The sequence below is a fragment of the Delphinapterus leucas genome, chromosome 13 (assembly GCF_059928025.1).
Source record: "Delphinapterus leucas isolate spDelLeu-1000000601 "Yukka" chromosome 13, BTC_Dleu_Yukka2, whole genome shotgun sequence".
NCBI classification, from domain to species: domain Eukaryota; kingdom Metazoa; phylum Chordata; class Mammalia; order Artiodactyla; family Monodontidae; genus Delphinapterus; species Delphinapterus leucas.
The window spans coordinates 2555962-2579616 of NC_143141.1; the positions used below are offsets into that span (position 1 = coordinate 2555962).

At 52.9% G+C, this 23655-nt stretch overlaps 1 protein-coding gene across 13 annotated transcripts in view; it reads left to right on the plus strand.

The window, feature by feature from the left end:
• UXS1 (UDP-glucuronate decarboxylase 1) overlaps nt 1–23655 on the plus strand; it is an 81545-nt gene that overhangs the window by 41274 nt on the left and 16616 nt on the right. For 11 of the 13 annotated variants that reach the window (XM_022599008.2, XM_022599009.2, XM_089922543.1 and 8 more), the window contains 4 exons: nt 363–543; nt 11846–11950; nt 14668–14727; nt 17522–17643. In XM_022599008.2, coding sequence (XP_022454716.1) covers nt 363–543; nt 11846–11950; nt 14668–14727; nt 17522–17643 — 468 coding nt within the window. The remainder of the gene's footprint in view (nt 1–362; nt 544–11845; nt 11951–14667; nt 14728–17521; nt 17644–23655) is intronic. The other 2 variants (XM_089922544.1, XM_089922536.1) reach the window with 2 other exon arrangements.

The window sequence follows — 23655 nt, forward strand, 5'->3', positions numbered from 1 at the left end:
TTTGGTAGTTCACTGCATAGATGCATGTTGCTGATCATTTTTTTAGAAAGTGATTCTAAAAGTACTAGAACCACGTAAGCGATGCTCAGTGTCCCCTGCACTGAAACGGGGGCCCTTTAATACTGTCAGACTTTGAAACGCGTGACTGCCGTCCTCCTGTGCTGTCTAGTGGCGGCAGTGTAGACTTGCAGGCTGCTTAGAAGTTCCGGAAGGTTCGACTCCCGGCTCTGGAGTGAGAAGAGATGAGCTTTGAAACCTTCCCGGTCTCCCTTCCCGCCCCCTCCTGTGTTCAGTGGAGGCCGCACCGGGACCCCTCGCTCGCACGGGTGCTCACCGCACCCTCCCCTGCTGTCCGCACACAGGTCACCGGAGGCGCGGGCTTCGTGGGTTCCCACCTCACAGACAAGCTCATGATGGACGGGCACGAGGTGACCGTGGTGGACAACTTCTTCACGGGCAGGAAGAGGAACGTGGAGCACTGGATCGGCCACGAGAACTTCGAGCTCATCAACCACGACGTGGTGGAGCCTCTGTACATCGAAGGTGAGCGAGGGCCGCCCCATGCCGGTTGGTGCCAGGCGGGCAGGTGGGCAGGCTCGACGGGGCGGCGGCCCCGGGACGCCGGCTGCCTCGGCCATGCGGAGGCCCTGTCTTGTTTTGGAAACGGTCTCACCGCGTCCCAGGCGCCACCCTGGCCCCTGTGATGGAGAACAGCCAGGATGGGGGAGTCTGGATTCGCTGTCACGTGGCAGCCCCGCATTCGAGCCTCGTGGGCTGTTGAGGGGGCTCGATCAGGGCCCCCCGGTCCTGGTGGCCTCACAGTCTGATGCCTGCCAGCTGGGGGGAGTCACTTCTAGCCTCCAGGGAGCTAGCTGATGGAGGGTGCTGGGCTCATAACGAAACGCTCCGTGTCGGAGTTCAGAGCCCTCCGGTAACTCTGCCACCCTAAAGGAATTAGGTTTGGGGGGCGGTGGTGGGTTGCATGGTGGTCCCCAAAAGACGTGCACCTCATGTGCATCCTCACCTGCTCTGGCTGCAGCCCTGAGGGTGGGAGGCCGCACCCACCTGCACTTGGTGCGTGCAACCTGGAGCCAGGCGGCTGCCCAGCTGTGGGGCTGGTGAGGCCGCACACACACTGCAGGGGTAGCTGGCGCTGCTTTTCCCACGGCCCCACATCGTGGGCCTCCTCCCCATGCATAGAAGGAACCTTGCAGAGCTCGTGTACTGACTGAGCAGTGCTCTGGTGCCGATACGCCGCAGTTTATGTAAATTTCCCCGTATTTACAGGTCTCCAGTGCTTCATTATAAATATCTTCGAGTTTTACATCCTTGGTAGAGAGCCCAGACGTGAATTGTGCTAAACACTAAGAAGTCTCCTTCGTTGTTTGGTGGTGTCTGTTTCACTAATACGTTAGTAGCCTTGAGCGCTACCTTAAACTAACAAACATAGTTTGTTAATTTGGTAGAAAACCCATGGTTTGGTGTACCTATTTTTGGTTACTGAAAAGGTTAGACTTTCTAACATGCTAATTCCCAGAGGAAATCCAGGTAGTCCTTCATCATAAGGATGTTAACTCCTTTGGTGCCTGTTCAGTAAACCGCCGGCCCCTTCTGGCTTTTGCCTTGTAGGTAGACAACCAAACTGAGCCGCAGAGCAACTCAGCTGTGTGCTTTGAGCTCTGATACCACAGCTGTTCTAGGCCACTTCTGCCGCTTCTGGCGCTGGACTCCACGTAGAGGGCGCGCGCGCACACACGCACACACTCACTCTCCCTGCCCCTCACTCCCCCGCCCCCTGTAGTGCGCGGGCTTCTTCCAAGTGCCAGATTGCTCCCGCCCGTCCCGGCCTCCTCGCTCTGTCCCACAATGCCCGCCGGACTCTGAGCCCCTCGCGTGGAAGGGCCATGGTTCGGGGACAGTTGTGCTTTTCAAAGGTGGTGATCCGTCCTACCCACTGAGGTCCCAGTCACAGCTGAACTTAGCTCGATGGCATGAATGACTCACTCCCCGCCCCCCTGCTTTGCGTGGTGAGAGTGTGTAACAAAGTACAAACACTCGGTGTTACTCTCTGTGGGTGCCTTTCTCCTAACAGAAGCAGCCTTAGTGGATCTGATATGTACAGCACAGCAGGAATGTCTTTCTGCTTTGGCAAGTGCTCTGCGGGATTGTGTTGGTCTGTTTCCCGGGCTGACAGGTGTGGGTTTTAACGCGGCAGCAGAGGTGCCACCTGACCTGGCAGCACCCCAGCAGAGCTTCACTAGGCACACGCTTCCTCCTCTTGTTATTTTCAAAGTGTAGCCATCGTGGTTCATTCTCTTTCCGTATTTCCAGTGGGAAAGTGACTGTTGTCTGGGCTCAGGATGTGGTGGTCGATGTGGAAGATTAGCTGTGAGCGCGGTAACTCACGTCGGGGCTGAGATGGCACTGTGACCCCAGGGGCCCCCTCGTGTAATTAATTATGAAACGATCAGACAGGAAGCATTGTTGTCACGGGGCTTACGACGGAGGCCTCTGTGTTGTCTGGGTTAGATGTTTGGGGGAGAAAATCGTTGCTTTGGAAGGAATCATAAGTAATTATTGAGATAAGTTAATCGGATTTCATGTTGCTTTAAAAGAACTCTGGATTTTACCCACCACAGCGTTTAAGTTTCAAATGTTGAACCCATCCTGCGAGCTGGCTCTGGAAGGGGTAGATTTACCTATTCTTCCCACCCACCCATTCAGGACACTGGGAGGTTTCTGAGAAGCCGGGGTCGGGTGGAGGGTGTGTGTTGTCTGTGGGGTGGACGCCAGGCCATCGGGACGGTGGTGATCGCTGAGCTGCGGCCCAGGACGGCTCCGTGGACACGGGTGGGCGTCTGTCTGGGGAGGGGGCCCCGGGGAAGCACAGGGCAGCGGGCAGTGACTGGGCTGTCAGAGCAGAAGGGAGCACGGAGCACCGCGTAGTGGGGAGGAGCCGTCTTCGTTTTCGCGGGTGGCTGGATGGACTTCAGGTCTCTGCTCTGACCTGTCGGGACCCCGGGACAGTCCTTCCCGTCCTCACGACGGGGAAGATGGGCAAGCTGATGGCCCGCGGCCTTCTCGGCTCCAGCAGGGGGCGGAGGTCGCGGGGCAAACGGCCACCTGGGAGCTGGAGATGGTGGTGGACACAGAACCCCGACTGGGGTGGAAGCAGCTGCGGGCGGGTGGGAGCTGCCTGCGGGCAGGGACAGCATGGATGGGCCTTGAGTCCGGGCCCTGGTTCTGGGGGTTGGGGGCCCTGTAGTGAGCTTCACCTCCAGGAGCCCCACGAGGTTCTCAGTGACGATCAGCTTTCCAGCAGGGGGAGGGGAAACGAGCCTTCCTGAAATCTGCCCAGAGCACCCTGTTTTCCCCCAAAGGCCTCTCAGGGGGACTTCCCCCAGGGCCTGACCGACAAAGAGGAGACGCGGGCCTGGGACTGGGGGGCTCCCCGGCCTTCAGTGGAGACCCCGAGGGTGACAAGAAGCAGAGGAAGCATGGGCCCAGGCCCAGGTAAGGAGGGGCCTCTAGGGAAACTCGGGGACAGCTGGGGACACCAAGCGGTACGGGGTGGAGGTACAGCCTCTGACCCCGAGGGCTTCAGGGCAGCAAGCGCAGCCTGTGTCCAGCCAGTGAGCTCGAACCTCGTGCCGGAGGCCCGTTATCTCCCACCCCTGGTACAGCATGTGTGCCTTTCAGCGAAGAACTGCAGGCGTGTTCCAGGGCACGAACACAGCCTGCAGAGGCGGAGCAAACATCAGACCCGGTCGGACGTGGCAGAGACTTGGAGTTACCACGAGGGCCGTTTCAGTAACTATGGTCAACGTGCAAAGGATGCTGGTGGGAAAAGCAGACTCTGCAGGGATAGGTAGGTAATGGAAGCTGAGAGGTGGAAACTCTCAGAATGAAAGGGAAATGCCCAAAATAGAAAGCATTGTGCGAGAAATGAAGAGGGCCTTCGATGGGCTTGTCTCAGCCGAGGAGAAGGACAGGGAGCTTGAAGGTGTGTCAGTGAAAACTTCCCAAAGTTGAGAACAAAGAGAAAACATAAAAATCCAGAGCCGGGGGCTTCCCTGGTGGCGCAGTGGTTGAGAGTCCGTCTGCCGATGCAGGGGACACAGGTTCATGCCCCGGTCCGGGAGGATCCCACATGCCGTGGAGCGGCTGGGCCCGTGAGCCATGGCCGCTGAGCCTGCGCGTCCGGAGCCTGTGCTCCGCAACGGGAGAGGCCACAACAGCGAGAGGCCCGTGTACCGAAAAAAAAAAAAAAAAAAAAAATCTAGAGCAGAATATCCAAGAAGTGGGGGCAGATTACAGAAGGTGTAACGCACACACAGGGAGATTCCCAAAGGAGAGGAAAGGCGGGAACGGGAGAAACGTGTGACGTAAGGATGGCTGAGAATCTTCCAAAGTTAGTGACACGGACTACACCAGAGGCTGAGGGAGCTTGGAGAACACCAGGCAGGATATGCCCCCAAAATCTGTGCATTCAACTTTTAGAGAATTACTGATGAACAGAAAACCTTGAAAGAAGCTGAGACGGGTGCGGGTCACACCTCACCCACAGAAGAACAAGGATGGCGATCACACAGACTTACCTTCAGGAGCCGTGCAGAGAAGAGTGGAGGGAGATATTTAAGTAATTGAAGGAAAAAACCCGCCAACCTAGAATTCACCATCCTGTGAACTTATCCTTCGAGTGTGAAGGAGAAATAAAGACTTTGAGGAATCTGTCCCCTGTAGAGCTGCTTTGCAGGAAGTGTTCCAAGAAGTCCTTTAGAGAAGGTAAGTGATGCAGATCTGAAACTCGGATCTGCATAAAGAAAGAAGGAATTTTAGAGGAGGAATAAGTGATGGTAAAATTAAAATTTCCATTTTTCTTTTTCTTACTCTAACAGGTAACAGTTCAGAATAATAGTAGCAGCTCTTGGGTGATTACTGCTCATGATAAATGAAAGAATGACAGCAGTGTCACCAGAGACAGAGGAGGAGTTGGGAGTACTCTGTTATATGAGGCACCTTATTGCCTGTAGGTCAGTCGTATATGGTAAATTATAGGACAACCACTAAAGGGATTTTTTGGAAGGTATAATTGATATGCCAAAAGATGAGAGAGAACGGGATTATCTGCAATGCTCAGATAAAATGAGAGAGGGCAGAAGAGTGGAAGACAAGAACAAGGAAACGAGTAGAAAATAGCTAGAAATACAGTAGATATTAATCCAAGTCTATTGATAATCACTTTAAATATGAACGCTCTAAATACACCAGTTGAAAAACAGATCGTCATAGAGGTTAAAAAACAACAGGACCCAACTCTGTTTTCTGCAGGAAACCTACACTGTATATAAAGATACAGATAGATGAAGGGGGAGGGAGAGAGGTGAAGCATGCTGACACGAATCAGAAGAAAGCTGGGGTCGCCGTCTTCACTTCAGACCAACTAGACCGCAGAGCGAGGCAAGCTATCACGGTAAAGCCAGTGCATCCTGATGTAGGGTCAGTTCTCCAGGAGGACGTCACCGTCCTGCCTGTATGTGCGCTTCACAGAGCTCAGAGCTGATGGAATGAACGGAGGAGGGGATGAACCACCGTCATAGCTGGGGACTTTGACACGCCCACCAGAATGGACGGGTCCCGCAGGCAGAAGATCAGTGAGGACACGCTCGCAACACCGTTGATCAACGGCATGTGATGGACTTGTACAGACTAGTTCATCCAATGACAGAACACATTCTTCTCAAGCTACATGGAGCATCTACCAAGACTGACCGCGTTCTGGCCCAGAAAGTACACCTTGACAACCTTTTAAGTTTGTTACTAGAGTAAAAAACAATTGAATAGAAATTATATAAATGTACTTTCAGATCACAGTGGAATTAACCTAGAAATCAATAACAGAAAGATAGATGGAAAACCACAAAGTATTTGGAGATTAAACAACATACTTCTAAATAACACGAGTCAAAGAAGAAATCTCAGAAATTTAAAAATATTGTGAACTAAATGAAAGAACTGGGTTTCGTGTTTATGTATTTGAAAAAGAATAACATGGAAGAGAATCTTAATTTTTTTCTCTTTCAAAAGACGATTGTTTCCTGATGATAAAAGTAATACATGCATGCTACAGAAAATTTGGAAAAGGATAAAAAAGAGAATTTTAGAGGAGGAATACCCAGAAATACTCTGTTCTTGTTAACATCCGATCATTTCTTTAAATGTGATCTTTTTTAGATTAAACATATGCTTAATAGGCAGTATAATTATATGGTTCAATTTTTTTTTTTAATTAAAAAGATATTCCGTAAAAGGTCTTTCTCTTGCCTCCGTCTCCAGTCTTCCCAGGTCCCAACTCACCTTAGGAAACTGCTCTTAGCATTTCTTTGTTCATCTGCAGTTTTTTTTTTGTTTTTTTTTTTTGCGGTACGCGGGCCTCTCACTGTTGTGGCCTCTCCCGTTGCGGAGCACAGGCTCCGGACGCGCAGGCTCAGCGGCCATGGCTCACGGGCCCAGCCGCTCCGCGGCATGTGGGATCTTCCCGGACCGGGACACGAACCCGCGTCCCCTGCATCGGCAGGCGGACTCTCAACCACCAGGGAAGCCCCATCTGCAGTCTCTTTATGTGACCCAGTTAACACATCTAGGTATTCATAATTCTCCCCTGTGGGTAGAGAAAGTAGCATTTTCTATATTGCTCTGAACCTTGTTGATTTTCTGCTTTTTGTATCCCGGTGATCCTTCTGTATCAGAATTCACAGGGGGGCCAGCGTGCTGCGGCCACCCCACCCCGGGCCCATCCTCTCCCCAACATAAAAATTACATGCCGAGACCTGCCAGGATGCTGCTTTGAACCTATTTAAGGAAATTATGTGAAAACGGAGAACACGTGTTTGCTTTACTGTTTAGTCTCGTTAATTTGAGCTCTTTCAGGCTCATTTCTCAAGGTTCCTCTTTCCCCAGCTGTGGCTCCTGCACTCAGCCTTGTAAATGGGACAGGGCCTCCGGAGGGTCACTTGGCGGCCGACGGCCAGCACGAACGGCCGTGCCGTTCTTCGTCCCCCAGCTGGGATGCTTGAACGTCACGCTCATTTTTGGTGCAGTTCGTGCTGTGCAGCTGGCAGGCTTTGAGGGCTCTTTTCCCCGGCTGTGAGGGCTCACCCTGCTGCTCTGTTGTTAACGTTTCTTCGTATTTTCCGAGCACCTCTTGTGGCTGATCATTTACGCTTGTTCTGAAGTTGCCGCTCTCTCCTTGTCGTAATTCCTTCCAGAAGACTCTGTCAGGGACTGGTGCTGTGTCCTCCTGGGACGGGCACTGGAGCTGCTGTCCTTAGTGTTGCAGGCAGGACAGCCTCGTAGTAAAGAGGCGCTGCTTAAATCAATGTAAGGAATGGTCTTACAGGGAGTGTCTTGGTCCTTCCAGCTGCGGTGGGTGGGGACAGCCGCTGGGCTAAGCTGTCAAATGATGGAAAACACGACACACCAGATGGAACGGCCTTCAGATGAAATAAGTCCCCGGTGTGCAGCCCACCTCGACACTGGCCGACCCCACTGAGCACTGCTCTCACGTCAGCCTTGCCGTGCAGGGGATGTTTCCAGTTGCAGGTTTCCTGGGTCTGCCCGGGAATCTACATTTGCACGTGCTCTAGGCTGCCGTCCTGCAGAGAGCGGGGCCGTGTGCGGATAAAGCGTGAGGAAGGACGCTTGTGGAGCCCTCGCTGAGTCAGGAGGATGGATTAGGACCCCGAGGTCCGCGCCGCCAGCGGTGACTGCGTGAGGTCCTGACCTGGATCAGCACTGGCGTGGGTGAGGATGCACGTGAGGATGCTCGTATTTGAACTGCGCTCTCTGAAGTTGCCCTTTTTCCTCTTTGATGCCGTTTCCTTTTTTTTTCCACTGTATGTGTTGTCGCCTCAAGTGTGAAACCAGTGGTGAATCATTTGTGCCAGGAGTTCACAGCCCACACGCCTTGACTGACGCCGTCTGCAGCCCTGCCGGGGGTCTGTGAACCGGGAGGGGTGCTGAGCAGGCTCCACGCCGTGGCCCTCGCTCTGCAGGCCCATCTGGAGCCCAGCGCAGCCCCACTTGCTCGGGCAGCGGTGGGGAGTGACGAGGTGTCCCTGGCTGCTGGGACTCCCTGCAGCCCCTGGGCCTTTTAGCAGGTGGGCGGGAACTGATCCAGCCCCTTACCTACAGAGCTGTCAGCTGGAAAAGATAGCTGTCAGCTGAGGTTGGCGGGATTCTGTGAGAACTATCTTGTTAATTTACAATTTGCATAGAACTTCTGTTTGTTTGGGTTTTTTTTAATCTGTGTGTTAACTCCGAAAAACTTCTGGGGGTCAGAAAGCAGTCACAGGATTTTCCTCTTAATTAGATCAACCCCTTCAATGAATTCCCATTTGGACAGACTGTAAACCATTTTAAAAGGTTTTGTGTTTTTTTAGTTTCTTGAAAAAGGATTATTCTTTGAACAGCATGGGTTCCATTTTTAAATCAACCCAGTAGTTTTAAAACGTGGTTTTACAAAATACATAAATAATACACATGTAAGTAAAGGTCCAGAGTCTCCCCGCCTGGAGCGTCTGCGGCAGGATGCCAGGGGTCTGGGCACCTTTCATTCAGAAGCTTCCCTGGGGGGCTCTGATTGCAGAGCGAGGACTGAGGAGAATCCTCTGTTGGCCGGCAGGGTCGGGGGTAGAAAGTGGGGGAACAAATGCACAGACCAGAACTACTCATTTCCACCTCCACTTTGGTAGAGGCTCTGATCCCCTTTTTGCGTTTGCTTTCACCACTCCTAAGCCTCTTTTTCTGTTTTTACCTTCGTCACCATGTTTAAGTGCACTAACCAGCAGTGTGAAGTATGTTGTTGTGAACTAGAGCCCCAGAACTTTTTCATCCTGCAAAACTGAAACCCTGTACCCACCAAACAGTAAGCCCGTCCCCCAGCCCCGGCGAATTGTCGGTACTCGCTGTCTGTGAATCTGACTGCTCTAGGGACCTCGTGTGCGTAATAGAGTCGTAGAGCATTTGTCTTGTGACCGGCTTATTTCACTTGGAGTAATGTCCTTAAAGTTCATCTGTCTTGTAGCATGTGTCAGAATTTTCTTCCACTTTAAGACGATAATATTCCACTGTTTGGATTTACCTCATTTTGTTTATTAGTCCATCTGCCTGTGAACACTTGGGTGGCTTCCATGTCTTGGCTGTCGTGAATGATGTTGTCGTGAACATGGATGTGCAAATATCTCTTTGAGACTCTGCTTTTTAATTCCTTTGGCTATATACCCAGAAGCGAAATGTCTTATCATATGTTAATTCTATTTTTAATATTTTGAGGAAATGTCATACTGTCTTCCACAGTGGCTGCAGCATTTACATTCCCACTGGCAGCGTACAAGGGTTCCAATTTCTCCACATCCTTGACAACAACGTTTGTTACTTTCTGTTCCTGTTTTATTTTTTTGAAGTAGTCATCTGATGGGTGTGAGGTAATACCCATTGTGGTTTTGATTTGCATGTTTCTGATAAGTGACATTGAGCATTTTTTCATACGCTTGTTGGCCATTTGTATATCATCTTTGGAGAACTGTATATTTAGTGCTTTGCCATTTTTTAATTTGGTTATTTTTTGTTCGTTTGTAGGAGTTCTTTATATATTCTGGATATTAGCTTATCACATGTGTGATTTGCAAGTATTTTCTCCCATTCTGTAGGTTGCCTTTTTGCTTTGTTGATTGTGCCCTTTGATCTTGGCAGAAAAGTTAAGTTTGATGTAGTCTCATTTGTCTGTTTTTGCGTTTGTTGCCTTTGCTTTTGGTGTCACATCCAAGAAATCTTTGCCAAATTCAGTGTCATGCAGCTTTCCCACTATGTTTTCTTCTAGGAGTTTTATTACTTTAGGTCTTATACTTGGGTACTTAATCCATTTTGAGTTGATTTTTGTGTGTGGTGTAAGATAAGGGTCCAGTCTTATTCTTTTGCATGTGGATATCTAGTTTTCCCAACATCATTTGCTAGAGACTGTCCTTTCTCCATTGAGTGGTTCAGCACCCTTGTCAGAGATTGTGTGATCATACACAGAAGGGTTTGTTTGTGGGCTGTCTATTCTGTTCCATTGGTCTTTGTCTTGATGCCAGTAACACACTGTTTTGTTACTGTAGCTTTGTAATATGTTTTGAGATCAGGAAATGGGAGTCCAACTTTTTTTTTTCAAAATTGTTTTGATTAGACTCTTGAGATTCCATATGAATTTTAGGATGAATTTTTTTTCTGTTTCTGCAAAAAAAAAGGCTGTTGAGATTTTGATGGAGATGATGTTGCAGAGTATTGTTTTTAAAATAAGAAGACTTAAAAAAATAAAAATCCCATCAGGAGTTTGCTGGAAAGCTCTTAGCAAAGCAAGAAGCCACGTCAGTAAACACCCAGAAGATGGGACCTGCAGCCTTGCACATGTAGTTCTTGCCTCCTGTGGTGTATGGTCCTGGTATAGGAAAAACCGTAGTTACCAGGTTATACCATGAGTCTGTCTTCACCTAGAACCCCTTCCCAAAGACGCCGTGTGCACAGAACCATCCGGGTCCTGGTGGCTCACGTGTCCTCCGTCCCCCAGACGCCCTAGGGCTTGAAAGACCGTGATTGTTGGGGTGAGTTGAGTGGAGAACAAGCCCCCTGCCTGGAATACTAGCCTCTCCTGGTCTGAGGATGAGAAAGCGTCGTCCGCTGCTCACCCTGGGGTGGATGTGTCGGGAAACAGCCCCGGGTCCCGGATGGCACTGCAGTGATGCCCACGCGACCCCGGGGGTGACAGAAGACTTTCAGGGGGACAAGGGTGTGTGATGTGGGGAGGTTGGGCAGTGTTTGGTCGGGGGCTGGTCTCTGAGAACGTCATACTGCAGAATTCATCATGGGAACTTTTTTTTTTCAAGTTTGCCTGTTCCACCCGTCATCTCTGAAACCTGGCTCCTGAGGTGCCCTGACCTCAAAGGACAGCAGTGGTCCTGGCTGGGAAGAGGATGCGGGGACAAGGGGTGGAGGGGCAGGGTCCCTGCAGGCGCTCATGTCGGGGCCGAGCCGTGTGGGAGGGAGGGGTCCCACTGGCAGTGGTGTCTCGGACCCCGTCCCCTGGCTGGCCTCGGTGGGGGTGGTTTTCCTTGACTGTAGCGCAGTGGGTGGCATCACAGATGCTGTGTCTGCAGGGATGGCTCCCCCAGGGGACACGGCCCTGCCGGCCTCTGCTGTGGGGCAGGGGTCGCCTGACCCTGGGGAGTGAGGGTCGCAGTTGGTGACATTAGAGCGGTTACGTGTGCACCAGGGGAGTCGTGCAGAATCCAAACATTTCACCATTCGTGGCCTTAAAAACCACCCTCCGACTGTCACCTCTGGGTCTGTTGTTTATAATAGCAGGATAAATAAAAACAGAGCAAAAGTCCCTCTTCTCCCAGACTTTTGTGTACTTTGTGTCAGCTTTGTTTTATAAATTTAAAGTGTTGTTTATTTTAATATTCATGCTTAACTCTGTCTGAAGAATCAGTCTGCCTTCTGATTTGAGAGCTTTATCTGGGACAGATCTTCTCAGAAAGCAATCAGCTTGGTAATCAGACCGTTTCTGATTAGAGGAGAACAGGCCACGTCAGGGGCCGGCACGTTTCTGTTCCAGATTAATGAGACTTTCTATTTTTGTTTAAAGTTCTTCCCATTGTACACATAAACTAGTTTGTAAGAAGAAGGAAACGTGACAACTAGAATTTCAGCAGAAGACACGAACACCTGTGTTACACGGTCTGATTCTTAGGAGTTCAGTTGTTCAGTGTTTTCCGTGGACGTAACAGGTGTGGTTTTGCCCCCACAGTGGACCAGATCTACCACCTGGCGTCTCCAGCCTCGCCGCCCAGCTACATGTACAACCCCATCAAGACACTGAAGACCAACACCATCGGGACGCTCAACATGCTGGGTGAGTTGTGGCCCCCTTATCTTGCATCTGCTGTCGGGGTGTCTCGGTCCAGCGTCGGTCACTGACTGTTGTGTTCCAGTTTGATCTTGGTCTTCGGCCGGCGCCCCCCACCCCCCATCTCCGTCTGTGCCCTCGGTGTGACTTGCTTTGCCATCGGAACTTGTCATGGGGGGCGGTAGTTACATCCCCTGGCCCCCGAGCGGCCGCCCTCCCCTCCTGCGCTTTCCGGGACTCGTGGCATGTGAGCCTCGGCGGCTCTGATCCAGGACGGGGCGGGTGGACTGAGCCCACGCAGTTTGGGTGCTGCCCCTGGGGGGATGGGGAGAGCACCCCTCATGGGGTGGTGGAGACTGAACTCTTGGCTCTGGACTGACCGCAGGACTCGCCCTGGAAGTGGGAGGTGAGGGCGTGAGCACCGTCCCAGGTGGCCGCATGTGCAAGTCCACAGACAGCTGGCCTGAGGCCCAGAGTCTGGGCCGTGTACACATGGGCTTCAGTTCCCACAGGTTTAGAAAACCAGAGGTTTGGGTTAAGTGCAAAGTGGAAGAGAGGAACCACTTGTTTAAATGTCAAGTAAAAGGTGGATTTAATAAGGAACATTTACGACAGGTTCTCCTGCGTTTTAGTTGGAGTGAAGCTGGGAGACAGGCGTGAAGGGCAGTGGGACGGGCGCTCCGTCTCTTACACTAAGCCCTCGGGGCAGCGGCTGTGCAGGAAGGGAAGGGTGCTTCCTCCCATCCAGAGGCGGCGGCGGCGGCCTGCAGATGGACAGAGCCCGATTGTGCTCACAGGTGCGCCTGGTGGAGATGCCCCGTTCTTGGCACTGCTAGCGCCTGCCCCCTCTCCAGCCGCCCAGCCCCTCCTCCACACAGAGCCAGCCGCAGTGCGGGAACAGCCTCGTGTGCACGGAGTTCTTTAGAAAGACGACTCGCCTCCCACCCGTCCCGTCCACTGGGGGTGCTCAGATGAGGATTGCACTCAGGGGCTTGGCGACCGCGGGGGACGGACAGGCTCCCAGAGCAGGCGCCCTGAAGTGCCCTTACAGCTCCAGGGCGGAGGCTCGGGCTGGGGCTGGAACCGAGTGAAGGCGGCCTGGAGGACTGAAGGGGGTGTGGGGAAGGGTCTTCCAGGGGCGACGTGGACAAAGGCTGCAGGGGGACGGTGGCCAGGCTGGAAGGAGACCCAGTGAGACTCGGTTTTCTGAGCTGGGTGCAGTGTCACTAGCTTTTCCGCACTTGGGGCGGGTGTTCTGAGCCTGTGGGGCCCTCCCTCTGCGGCGTCACCCCCTGCCGGCCCTGAGCGTGGCTGCGTCTTGGTGAAACCTTGTCCAGTTTCAGTGCAAACACCGGCCTCGCCCCAGGAGGGGGGCCTCGTGGTGAGGGGTGCTCTGTGACTGTATCCCTGTCAGTATCCTGGCTGTGATGATGTGCTGCTCTTACACATTGTTACCGTTGGGAAACCGGGTGAAGGGCATCTGTCTGGATTACTTGTAACAACTGCATTTGAATCTGCGCTTTTCTCACATTGGAAGTTTAATTAAAAAAAAAAAAAAAAAGATCTCAGGATCCTTCGGCACTCCCACCGTCTCTGTGCAGCAGTGGGTCTGGCGGGGTCCATCTGGCCGGCGCCTGTGGGGTGGGAACACGGCAGATGGGCCTGCAGTGCCGTGAGCCTGTAGATTCCACTTCAGCTGCAGCCCTTTTGCCGTTGTCCTCGAGCTCGTCGTGGCGTCTGCACCTTCACCAGCGCTCTTCTCTGTTCTTGCTGTGCATCCTCAGGGCTCCGCCAGATGCTCCTATACACTCACGCTGGGACCCTTCTGTCTAGCCTCCCGACACCCCCGGGATGCCCACAGCTGGCGTGCGCCCTGAGCCTCTCCCTCCGGTGCACCTGACGGCCCGAGTTGGCCCTCTGCCCTGAGCAGTGCCCGGCGAGTGGCACGGCCGGCCCTGTGGCGTCTGTGCACAGAGGCTCCGTGGGGGAGTCGTTTGGGAAGCAGGGGGTTGAGTGCAGGCAGTGGGTTTCTCTGGGGCAGGGCCTGCTGTGTTGGGACTGTGAGAGCATCTGGAGGACTTACCTGAGCACTGCAGGTGACGATGCTCTAGTCTGTTCTGCATGGAGGGGTGTGAACCCGGGAACGGTTCAGAGCAGGACGAGGATGTGGCCAGTTGCTCTGGAAAAGATGCTCTGGAAGCTGGACCTCAAAGGAGGGAGGGAGGGTGCGGGGCGGAGGTGCCCGGACAGGAGATGGGCTCGGGGGCAGTTGGAGATGCCTGGGGCCTGTGGGGAGTGGGGGCAGGAGGCCGGCCATTGAGGGGGACAGTGAGGGGGGCGCTAAGGTTCGAGGGGCCTTGCCTTCTCCCTGTGGGGGTGGGGCGGAGTTACCTGACGAAATACTGGGTGGTACGTTCGGGCGAAGGAATCTTTATGAAACTCCTCAAGTCATGACTTAGAATAAACCCACAGACTCTGCATTTGGCCCTGCTTATAGTTACAAGTGTCCAGCTAAATACTGTGCTTCTGGAGGTTCATTCGTGCTTTCCTTACTATTTTAATTTTGGTTCCAAAGTAGATGCAATAAGAGTGGGTAACTGAGGATGCACTGATGATCAGATATAGTTAACACTAAAAAAATGCTTAAATTGGCTACAGAAATGAGCGTGTGCACACGTGTTTTCCCTGTTCCCCGAAGGTGACGGTGTCCTGTCTCTCTGCAGGGCTGGCAAAGCGAGTCGGAGCCCGTCTGCTCCTGGCCTCCACCTCGGAGGTGTACGGAGGTGAGTGGGTGTCGCTCCAGCGCCCTGGACGGTTGCATCCCATCTCGGGCGCAGAAGGGACCAGTGAGTCTGGACTCCATTTCCAGGAAGGCCTGGCTGGCTCTTGCTCTCCAGCAGATGGGAGCAAGGGGCTCCCTCCTCCGGCTGGGGCGAGCCTTTCTCTCCTGCTGAAGGACCACCCCGAGGACGGTGTCGTGTCACTTTGCCCGAGAGCACCCGCCACTTACCAATCCACGAAAGTGTCTTTGCTCCACAGGTGCCCCAGAAGTCAGATCCTTGGGGACTTTGCCAGTTCAGCTGGAGCATTTGCTCCAGTGAGAGCAGGGTCCCCCAACCCCGCCGGGAGCTCAGGGGTCGGCTTTAGAGCCTGCTCGCTGGGGAGACGTGTGCCGGTTGCCTCACCTGTAGGAGGATGGGTTCTGGAAGAGTCTTAAGTAGGTGGAGCCAGAAAACCCAGGCACCTGCTCTGCCCTCCACAGGCCTTGAGGAAGTGAGCGTCCGGAGAGGGCTGAGGACCACGTGTCCACTCATGGGGCTTCCAGCTCAGCCCCGCCCACTGGGCGCAGGGTTCTGGAGAAATGCTTAGTTGACGCGGCAGAAGCCAGATGCTACCGCGATGCGATTTTCTCCTTGCGTTACTGTCGCGGAAAGGAAGTGAGAAGGCAACGTGGGAAGAGATGCCTTTTTAAAAAAATAAAATAAAATAATAAGGGAACCAGCTGGAAAAAACCCATAGAGGCAGTAGTTCTACTGACGCAGTTTTGCTCTTTGCCACCCCCGTGGGAAGGCAGAGCACCCACCACCCCCTCCCACCTGCTCCCCCTCGGCTCTGGGAGCGGGGCACACAGGGGGACCTTTATTCCCCGTCCCCCTGCTCCCTGCTTCCAGCCTCTGCAGAGGCCCAGCGGGTCCCCAAGTGGCACTGGGCGGCCCATTGTGTCACACGTCCCAACAGCATTGGTGCCGACGCTGTCGGGGCTGCGTCCTTGTCACCGTCTCAGAGCGCTGGCGGCACCCGTCCAGGCCCCTGACGTCTTCCCCCCCCCCCCCACACTCAGCATTGCATCTCTGACGGCAGCTCGCGGTCTTCAGGGCTTGTGAGTGACGTCGGGGTAACTCACGGAGGCCCCGCCAGCCCCGGTCTGCAGGCACCCACCTCCTGTGGGTTCCGTGCCTGGTCTGCTGGCCTCCCCAATGCTGAACAGGAGACACAGGGTCCAGACAAGGTGTCCCCCTGCACCCTCGCTTCTGTCGTAGCAAGGTGGTTTTGTGTGTCGTGAACCTCGGGCTTGTCCGCCCGGACAGTACCAGTCGAGGGGCCTTCTCTTTCTGGTCCTTTGCCACGTTCACGGTCTCCCTCTGGGAGTCCAGCTTGCCCAGCCCTCGGCAGAAATCCCCGAAGAGGTCTCGAGTCACCAGCACATCCACGTGAAGTCCCGTCGCTGGTTTTCTTCTCTCCGGGCCTGTTTGTCTCTGAGCTGTTCTGCTTCTCAGGGAACTTTAAGCACAGAGGCAGCTGCAGAGGTCTGGGTCCTGTCCTGTCCCGGCTCACGTCCCGTCATGCCCACGAGCTTCAGCTCTGACATAAGCAGAAAGGAATTGTAACGTGGGGCTGGTGAACCTTATCCAGGTTTCTTGGCAAAGATTTATGCATTTCATAGCATAGTTGTGTAAAATTCCTGCTGTACCGGATAAATCAGGTATTAATTGATTCCAAAAATGCACTTGTGTTAAAAAAAAAAAAAAAAAAAGAATTTGTAACTAGGAACTTCCCTGGTGGTGCAGTGGTTAGGAATCTGCCTGCCAATGCAGGGGACGGGGGTTCCAGCCCTGGTCCGGGAAGATCCCACACGCTGCAGAGCATCTAAGCTCGTGAGCCACAACTACTGAGCCTGCGCTCTAGAGCCCATGGGCCACAACTACTGAGCTCACGTGCCACAACTACTGAAGCCCGTGTGCCTAGAGCCCGTGCTCTGCAATAAGAGAAGCCACTGCAATGAGAAGCCCGTGCACCGCAAGGAAGGGTAGCCCCCGCTCGCCGCAGCTAGAGAAAGCCCCCGCACAGCAACGAAGACCCAACACAGCCAAAAATAAAAAAGTCAAGATAATATTTTTAAAAATAATAATTTGTGACTAGGTGTCTTTAAATAGTCCATTCCTCTGGTACATCTTAAAGTGTGATTGATTTACACACCAAAAAAACAGGCATTGGGAAGTATACAATGCGTGCTGGGGAAAGAGCTCTTTGCATTTCATTCTCGTGCTTAGAGGACCAGGGCCGACCAGGTCCTCAGGTGTGTCACTGAGGCCGTCAGGTGGTTCTGGTGACAGCACAGGTGAAAGCCATTCTGTTCCAGAGAGAGGCTCTTAAAATGTTTTCAATAAATCCATGCTTTATAAAATTCTATATTTTATAAATGTGAAATTAGACCCTATGTCTTTTCACATAGATGTTTAATTTAGTCTGTATAGTAATCTAAAAGTTAAGAACAGTTTACGGGAGGGGGGAGACTTAAAATAGAGAGACTTTGCTCTTTTAATTAATTTTTTTTCTTGTAAAAACTGTCATCACTGATACGAGCGGTCAGAATAGCATGTCCTGCTGGACTAGAGGTGGACCGAGGGGCGCTGAAGGTGCTCCTCTGATAGGTATCTCTCCAGGTGAGATGTTCACCTTGGTCTTTCCCAAGCTCCCTTTTGCACCATCAGTATCCACTGTTCGTAAAGTGTATGAACGTGAACAAAGGGAGACTCTGAAAGCACTTCCTTATTGTTTCCCCCCACCCCCCCGCAGACCCTGAAGTCCACCCTCAAACCGAGGATTACTGGGGCCACGTGAATCCCATAGGACCCCGAGCCTGCTACGATGAAGGCAAGCGCGTCGCCGAGACCATGTGCTATGCCTACATGAAGCAGGTATCTAACCCGGCTCTGGGGCTGGCGGTGTAGACATGGCGGTGTAGACCAGGACTGTGCTGGAATAAAGCGCCGTGACTGACCCTGCCCGGGGGTGGGCGTTTCCCCAGTTTCCCATTGTCATCAGTTAATGGTGCCATCAGCAGCTTTCCCCATGTGTCTCCTTTTTTGAAAAATGCTTTGCAGGGATGAAGCCTTAGGTTTGGAATGCCCCTGAGTGACTGGGATCACCCACCAGCAGTTAATAGGTTCCTCTGTTTTCCCAAAGCCTATGAATTGGGGAATTTTTTTTTTTTTTTTTTTTTAACTTTTCTTTTTGCCTTTCTTTCTGTTTTCTAATGGGTATAATTCATTTTGGCTTTAATATAGGTCTCTTCAGGGATGGTTATTTACGTACTCTGATTCCCTGCTTCCTTAGTCATGGCTGTGCTGGGGCTTGCCTGTGGATCTTTCCAAGTTACAGATTTGCTCACCTCCACGCTGGGGCAGGTAGAGCCTACAGCCGAGAGGCGGGGGTCTGGGTTCCCACCTGGCTCCCCACTGTCTACTCCGGAGACGTGACCCCTCGGTCACAGGGCCCTGTCCTGCCTGCCTGTGGGCTGTGCAGGGGCCAATCAGACGTCCAGGTGGGGCCCAGCCAGGCCATCCACTGTGCTTGACCAGCTCTAGGACCCTCACAGACACGCCCTTGGAGTGACGTGTAAGTGAATAACCGTGGATGGGGGTGGTTCCAGGACAGGCTGCTGACAGAGGCGTGGCGGCCACACTCTGGGACTCAGAGACGAGCAGGCGTCCATATCCTGGAGCAGCCTTCTCAGGCCGAGGGTTCCTCCTGCCGGCCAGCTCGGAGGTCAGCTGGCCACGGGCTTTGTGTGATGGGTGACCCTGCCTGGGTACCCAGTGCTGAGAGCTCATGGCTGGGCTGGGGGCGCTGAGCGCCTTGTTTGTTTTTCGGAGGGCAGCTGGCAGAGACTTTTCTCTTATATTTTTAATGAAATACCAATATTGACGACCCACAGAATGATCCTGTGCCAGGTAGGCATTGGTATTTAGGTTTCTCTGCCTTATCTCTTGGCCAGGAGCAGAACTGGTTGTTTTCCTAAGCCACTTTGGGCAGTTGCCTTGTAGTACCCATTTATTTTAATCAGTGTTAGAAAAGACAAACTGTATCGTTTTGGAGCCCAGAATATCTTGACCTAAAAGTTGAATAAGATGGTCTCCCAGGTACACAGAACAGCCTCTGTGTATGTTGGTGCCTAAGAAAACTAACTCGAGTGTGTGAGAGGACATAAATCAATAGGGTTCTCAGCTGTTTTGCTTTCGGTCTGTGGGTGTACTTCTTCGTGAGTTTTTGTGTAGGTGAAGCTGGCGGGCAAGTAGGACATTGTTTATTGAACTTTTAGTTCTTAAGTGATAAGTAGTATAACTTAATAATGTAAGTATTCATATTACCTTAAGGTATGAGCTCATGATAACTATGGTGTTTAGTAACAGCGTGGCCAACATTTATTGAGCACTGACTGGATGCCAGGACCCAGGGTGTGGGTTCCATTGCGCATGTGCTGACCCGGGATCTGTAAGTGCTGTCCAACTCGTGAGCGCAGGATCACAGCTCCCTCCATACCTGGGGACTGTCAGCGTTGGCATTTCTGCTCACATAGGTCTCGGGAGAGGCACGCATAGATGGTGCTCCCCGTAATGTACCCTCTAGGAGCCCCGTGTGCAGCCGGCCAGCCGTGGCTGTCGGGAGGGTGTCGCCGCTGCAGAATGCCTCTGCTGCGGGGGCCGCCTGCCTGGGCTTCCCACCAGGGGCCCCAGCAGGTGATGTCACCTGTGTGCAAAAGTCACCCGGTGGTTAGGGGGACAGTGCACAGACTGCTCCCTGTCACAGTGTCAGGTCCGAGGGTTGCTTTCGGATACAGGCTCAGCACCTTTTGTGAAGCTCGGGTCTAGGCCAGCAGCACTGTGTAACCTGTGGGTTCTGCTCAGCACACCTGCCCCAGGACTCCCGTCTGCCCAGGTGAGCAGTGCCGTCCGGGCATCTGGAAATGCACCGTGGAAGGCCTGCCCCTGTGGCCTTGGAGGCAGGTGTGGGTCCTGCTCTCCCCACAGTCCCTCACCCACTCCTGCTGGCTGGCCCTTAGGTCCAGGAGTGACCGTGCCTCTGGCCCTGTGGCTGGCGGCATCCTCTCTGGTTCTGGTGGCTGCAAGGCCAGTGGGCTGATGCGGGACAGCAGGGCTGGGCGCCTGGGCCTGGGTGGAGGTCCCTGTGGTCTCGCCTGGTTCTGAGTGGCCTTGAAGAAGGCCCAGCGTGAGCTTCAAAGCTCGCATGCCTTGTTATTCATGTTACACGTACTGTGCTCCCTTCTAGGGAGAGCTGTGGGTCCGAGACTGTGACCGCACCTGGGTCTACACAGTGTACCTGTGCTTGCTGTCCCTCGTTTGTCCAAGTCGTGCTGAGGGGAGGGAGCCGTGGGCATCTTCTCTCTCTGTCCACAGGGCAGACACCACACAGTTGAGGGGTGTCGGGATTCTCGTACTGCAGGTTGCTTTGCCAGGATAGAAAATAAGAAAACACAGATAAGCAAGAAGGAAAAAATATTACCACCCACGGTCCCATTCAGAGATAAACGGAAGGGAAAAATAGGGTAGTTCTTTCACTTGGGACTTTATATTAGCTGCGGCAGGGGTGAGTCAGAGCCCCTCCTGCCACGCTGGGCTGGCCCCTGTGGGCACAGCCCAGTCTGGGGCAGATCAGACCATCTTTGGAGTTCAAACAGCAAAGCAACTGATGGTCAGTATTCCAGCTCTCCTGCTTCAAAACTTTGGGTGTTAATTTTTGCTATCTGGAGGCAAATGAAAAAATAATGGCCAGTAAAATGATGAACCAGGTGGAATAGAATGCCTTTGGCATATTTTTAGTTAATTTAATTTTTTTTAATACATAAAGGCATGTCCCCTCTTAAGTATAAATCATCATTTTATTGAAAAGACCGTATATGGTATGTGGATATATCTTTCTCTGAATAAATCTAATATATAAGGATAGAGAATATAAACAAGATAAATCCAGGGATGAAGACACATTTTATAAAAGATCTTAAAGGATTCTCTTCTGGGTTTGTTGTAGTGAATTAAATATCCTAAAATGTATTCAAAATAGAATTCGATTTCCCAGGAAAATCTATCGCAGGTACATTGCAGGGCACGTTTCCTACATAAAGAGGAGCTCCCTGGACTCTTCTTCCAGGGGGTGGATTGAGCTGGCAGTCGGGATCAAAGGGCATCGCATCTTTCAGGAACACTTTGAACTTGTCAGAGAAGAAGTTACATTGGGCTGGTCCGTGCCCTTGGACGTGGTGGTTTCGTAAACGTGCAGACTTGTCCAGAAGGCTGCGGTCGGCGCTTGTGCGCTTCGGAGCTCATGGCCCCGCCTGCGTCTGAGCCTCCCCCATGGGGCTGGGTCTGCGAACCAGGCCGCCGTTCCTAAAAACACAGACCGCAGAGCAGAAAGACAGGAAACTCAGAAACCCTCTAGTCCAGGGCCTTGAGGGTGTGGTTTTGTTTTTTTTCCTGGCATCAGAATACTTAAAATTAAATGCCTGGGATGTGTATTATACCTCAGTTAACAAAGTGTTCAGCAACCGGCTGAAGGACGTCAAATGTCCAGTGAGCGGGGTTCACCCCAAGGGGCTGATTAAGCCCATGGCCTGGAACCCCCAGTGCAGGCCTGTTTCTGGTGCCCCCTCCCCGCTGGCCGTGCGCTGAGCCTGGGCGTGGCCTGGGCCTAGTGACCACTCTGGTCTGAGTGTTAAGGGTCTGGCGGGACCGTTGAGGGCAGTTACCAGGCAGGCATCCCCCTGTCCCCAAACCTGTGTGGCCTCCCTCTGCCGCCACCCAGCGTGAACGGACACTTCCCGCACCTTCGGGCATCTTGCTCAGCTGAGCTCTGCCTGTTGTAATGGCCTCGGTCTCATCCCCAGGCGGGGAGCGGACCCCACGAAGGTATGTTTATGAGAGGCCGGGGGGAACTGTGTGCTTCAGCCTTCGGGGCTGCGTGACCCCCTTACTTTAGGGATGGCGTGTCCTTCTCCTGGGGGTCTGCCGTCTCTGGGGGCTTCCCGCTCTCTGTGTGTCCTGCTCCCTGCAGGCGAACGTGTCCTGGGCGCCTCCCTCAGGGCAGGCCTGGCACAGCGGAGAGGGTGTGAACGAGTTTGAGAGCCGGGGCTCCTGGGAAGCACGCGTCAGCGCACCTGATGGGAGGAGCTGCCCATCCCCTGAGGCCCCGGACCCAGGTGGACAGGTCACACAGCCAGGTCCCTCTGTGCTGCAGTTCATGTGTGCAGAGCCCAGCGTTCCTGGGGGCGGGGGGAGGGAGCAAAGCACAGCCCCCCAAGCGCCCTGCCGGCACATGGCCTGACCGCTGTGAATGTGCTGAGCTTTTCTTCTCTTGGAATAAAGCCACCTTTACCCACTTCGGATTTTCTCATCTTGACAAGTAAATGCAGGCGGACACTTGGGAGCTGTTTTCTAGTGAGAGCAGCATCTCTGCTCGTCCCTGCCCCACCCCCCGTTGCTGAAATGCCCCCTGGTCAGTTCAGTAGAGATCAGGGTTGGTTTATTCCCGGACCTGGAATCATAGCTCACATCTTAGGCCTAGGAGTCTGAATGCCCTTGGGAAGGCTTGATGGCATATTGCTGGGGCTTGGCAGAAATGTGGCAGCTCCGGTTTCTGAAAGCTAACTGTGCGCTGGATCCACACCTGCCAGCCACTGCACGTTGGCACACGTGGAGACGTAGATGAGGCCGCTGGGGGCGGAGGTGGCTGGCAGCTCCAGCCACTGGGAGGCCTGGTGGGGCCCTAGGGATGCTGCAGCCCATGGCCGGTCCACTCGCTGTACTTACGGTGGAGAAGTTCTGTGCTAAATCAGCCCCATCAGCTACGGGTCCCTCAGGTTCCCAGCCTGTACCGGCTCTGATACGTAGAGCCAGGAAAGAACTGTACCGACTAGCAGGACCCCGGCAGCAGCTAAGCTGTCATCACCGGGCCTGCGCTGAGGCTGACTTGTACGCGAGCCCCGCCCTCTCCCGGTGAGGAGAGACCGGCACGGCCTGGCCACTGAGCCCTGGGGCTCACAGCCCACCCCACCAGCCCTCTGACACCCGGAAATGCGCGTCTGTTGTCTGATGGGTGACGGATTGCTGTAGGAGTCCGCCAGTTCAGAGTGTGATCACTGACAGAGCAGTCTGTGAAATTGATAATTAAGCAAGATAGTTTGCAGAAGGCTTTTGGGGTTTAAAAAAATATACTTTCCTTGACTGCATGTTTGAAAATATGCTTTCCCCAATTACAAAAGTAAGAGATGTTTATTGTAATAAAAATAGAAACATTAAAAGTACAAGAGGGAAAGTCTGGGAAGGTCTGGAGCACCCGTTTTTGTAAACAAGGTACGTTGGCATCTTCCCAGGCTGTTTAGCTATATATAGCCTGTATCAGGTGCCAGATTGTCTTTGGTTTTTCACTGAACGGATGAGTTTTCCAGCAGAACAGATTGGGGAATGTAGTAGGTACAATGTAGCCCTTTCGGAACCCTCACCTGCCCCTCCTTTCCCAGGACAAAGTGCTCTCTTGTTTTCTTCAAATCAGCTATTAAACATTCACTAACATTTAAATCTCCGTTGAGTGATAAATTTATACAAAATATTGTGTGAAAGAGATGCATAGCACGGTCCTAGTTAAGAAAGTAGATATTTATTTACTGGGGGAAAAATGTATACCCATCATTAACCCCTTGCACTGTTTTAACTGTCTCTCAGGCTTCTGCAGCACGTTTCATGCCGTGGGCCTCAAGGTGGTGGGAATCGGGGCTCATGTGAGTTTGGTGTAACTTGTAGCCTCCAGATTTGATTACAGAGAACAGAGCATCTCATCAGGACGGAAAAGCACCTGTGTCTGGAAGGAAGAGCAGAGGTACCTGTGGGGCGCCGGGCTCACCCTCTTCTGTGTTGCAG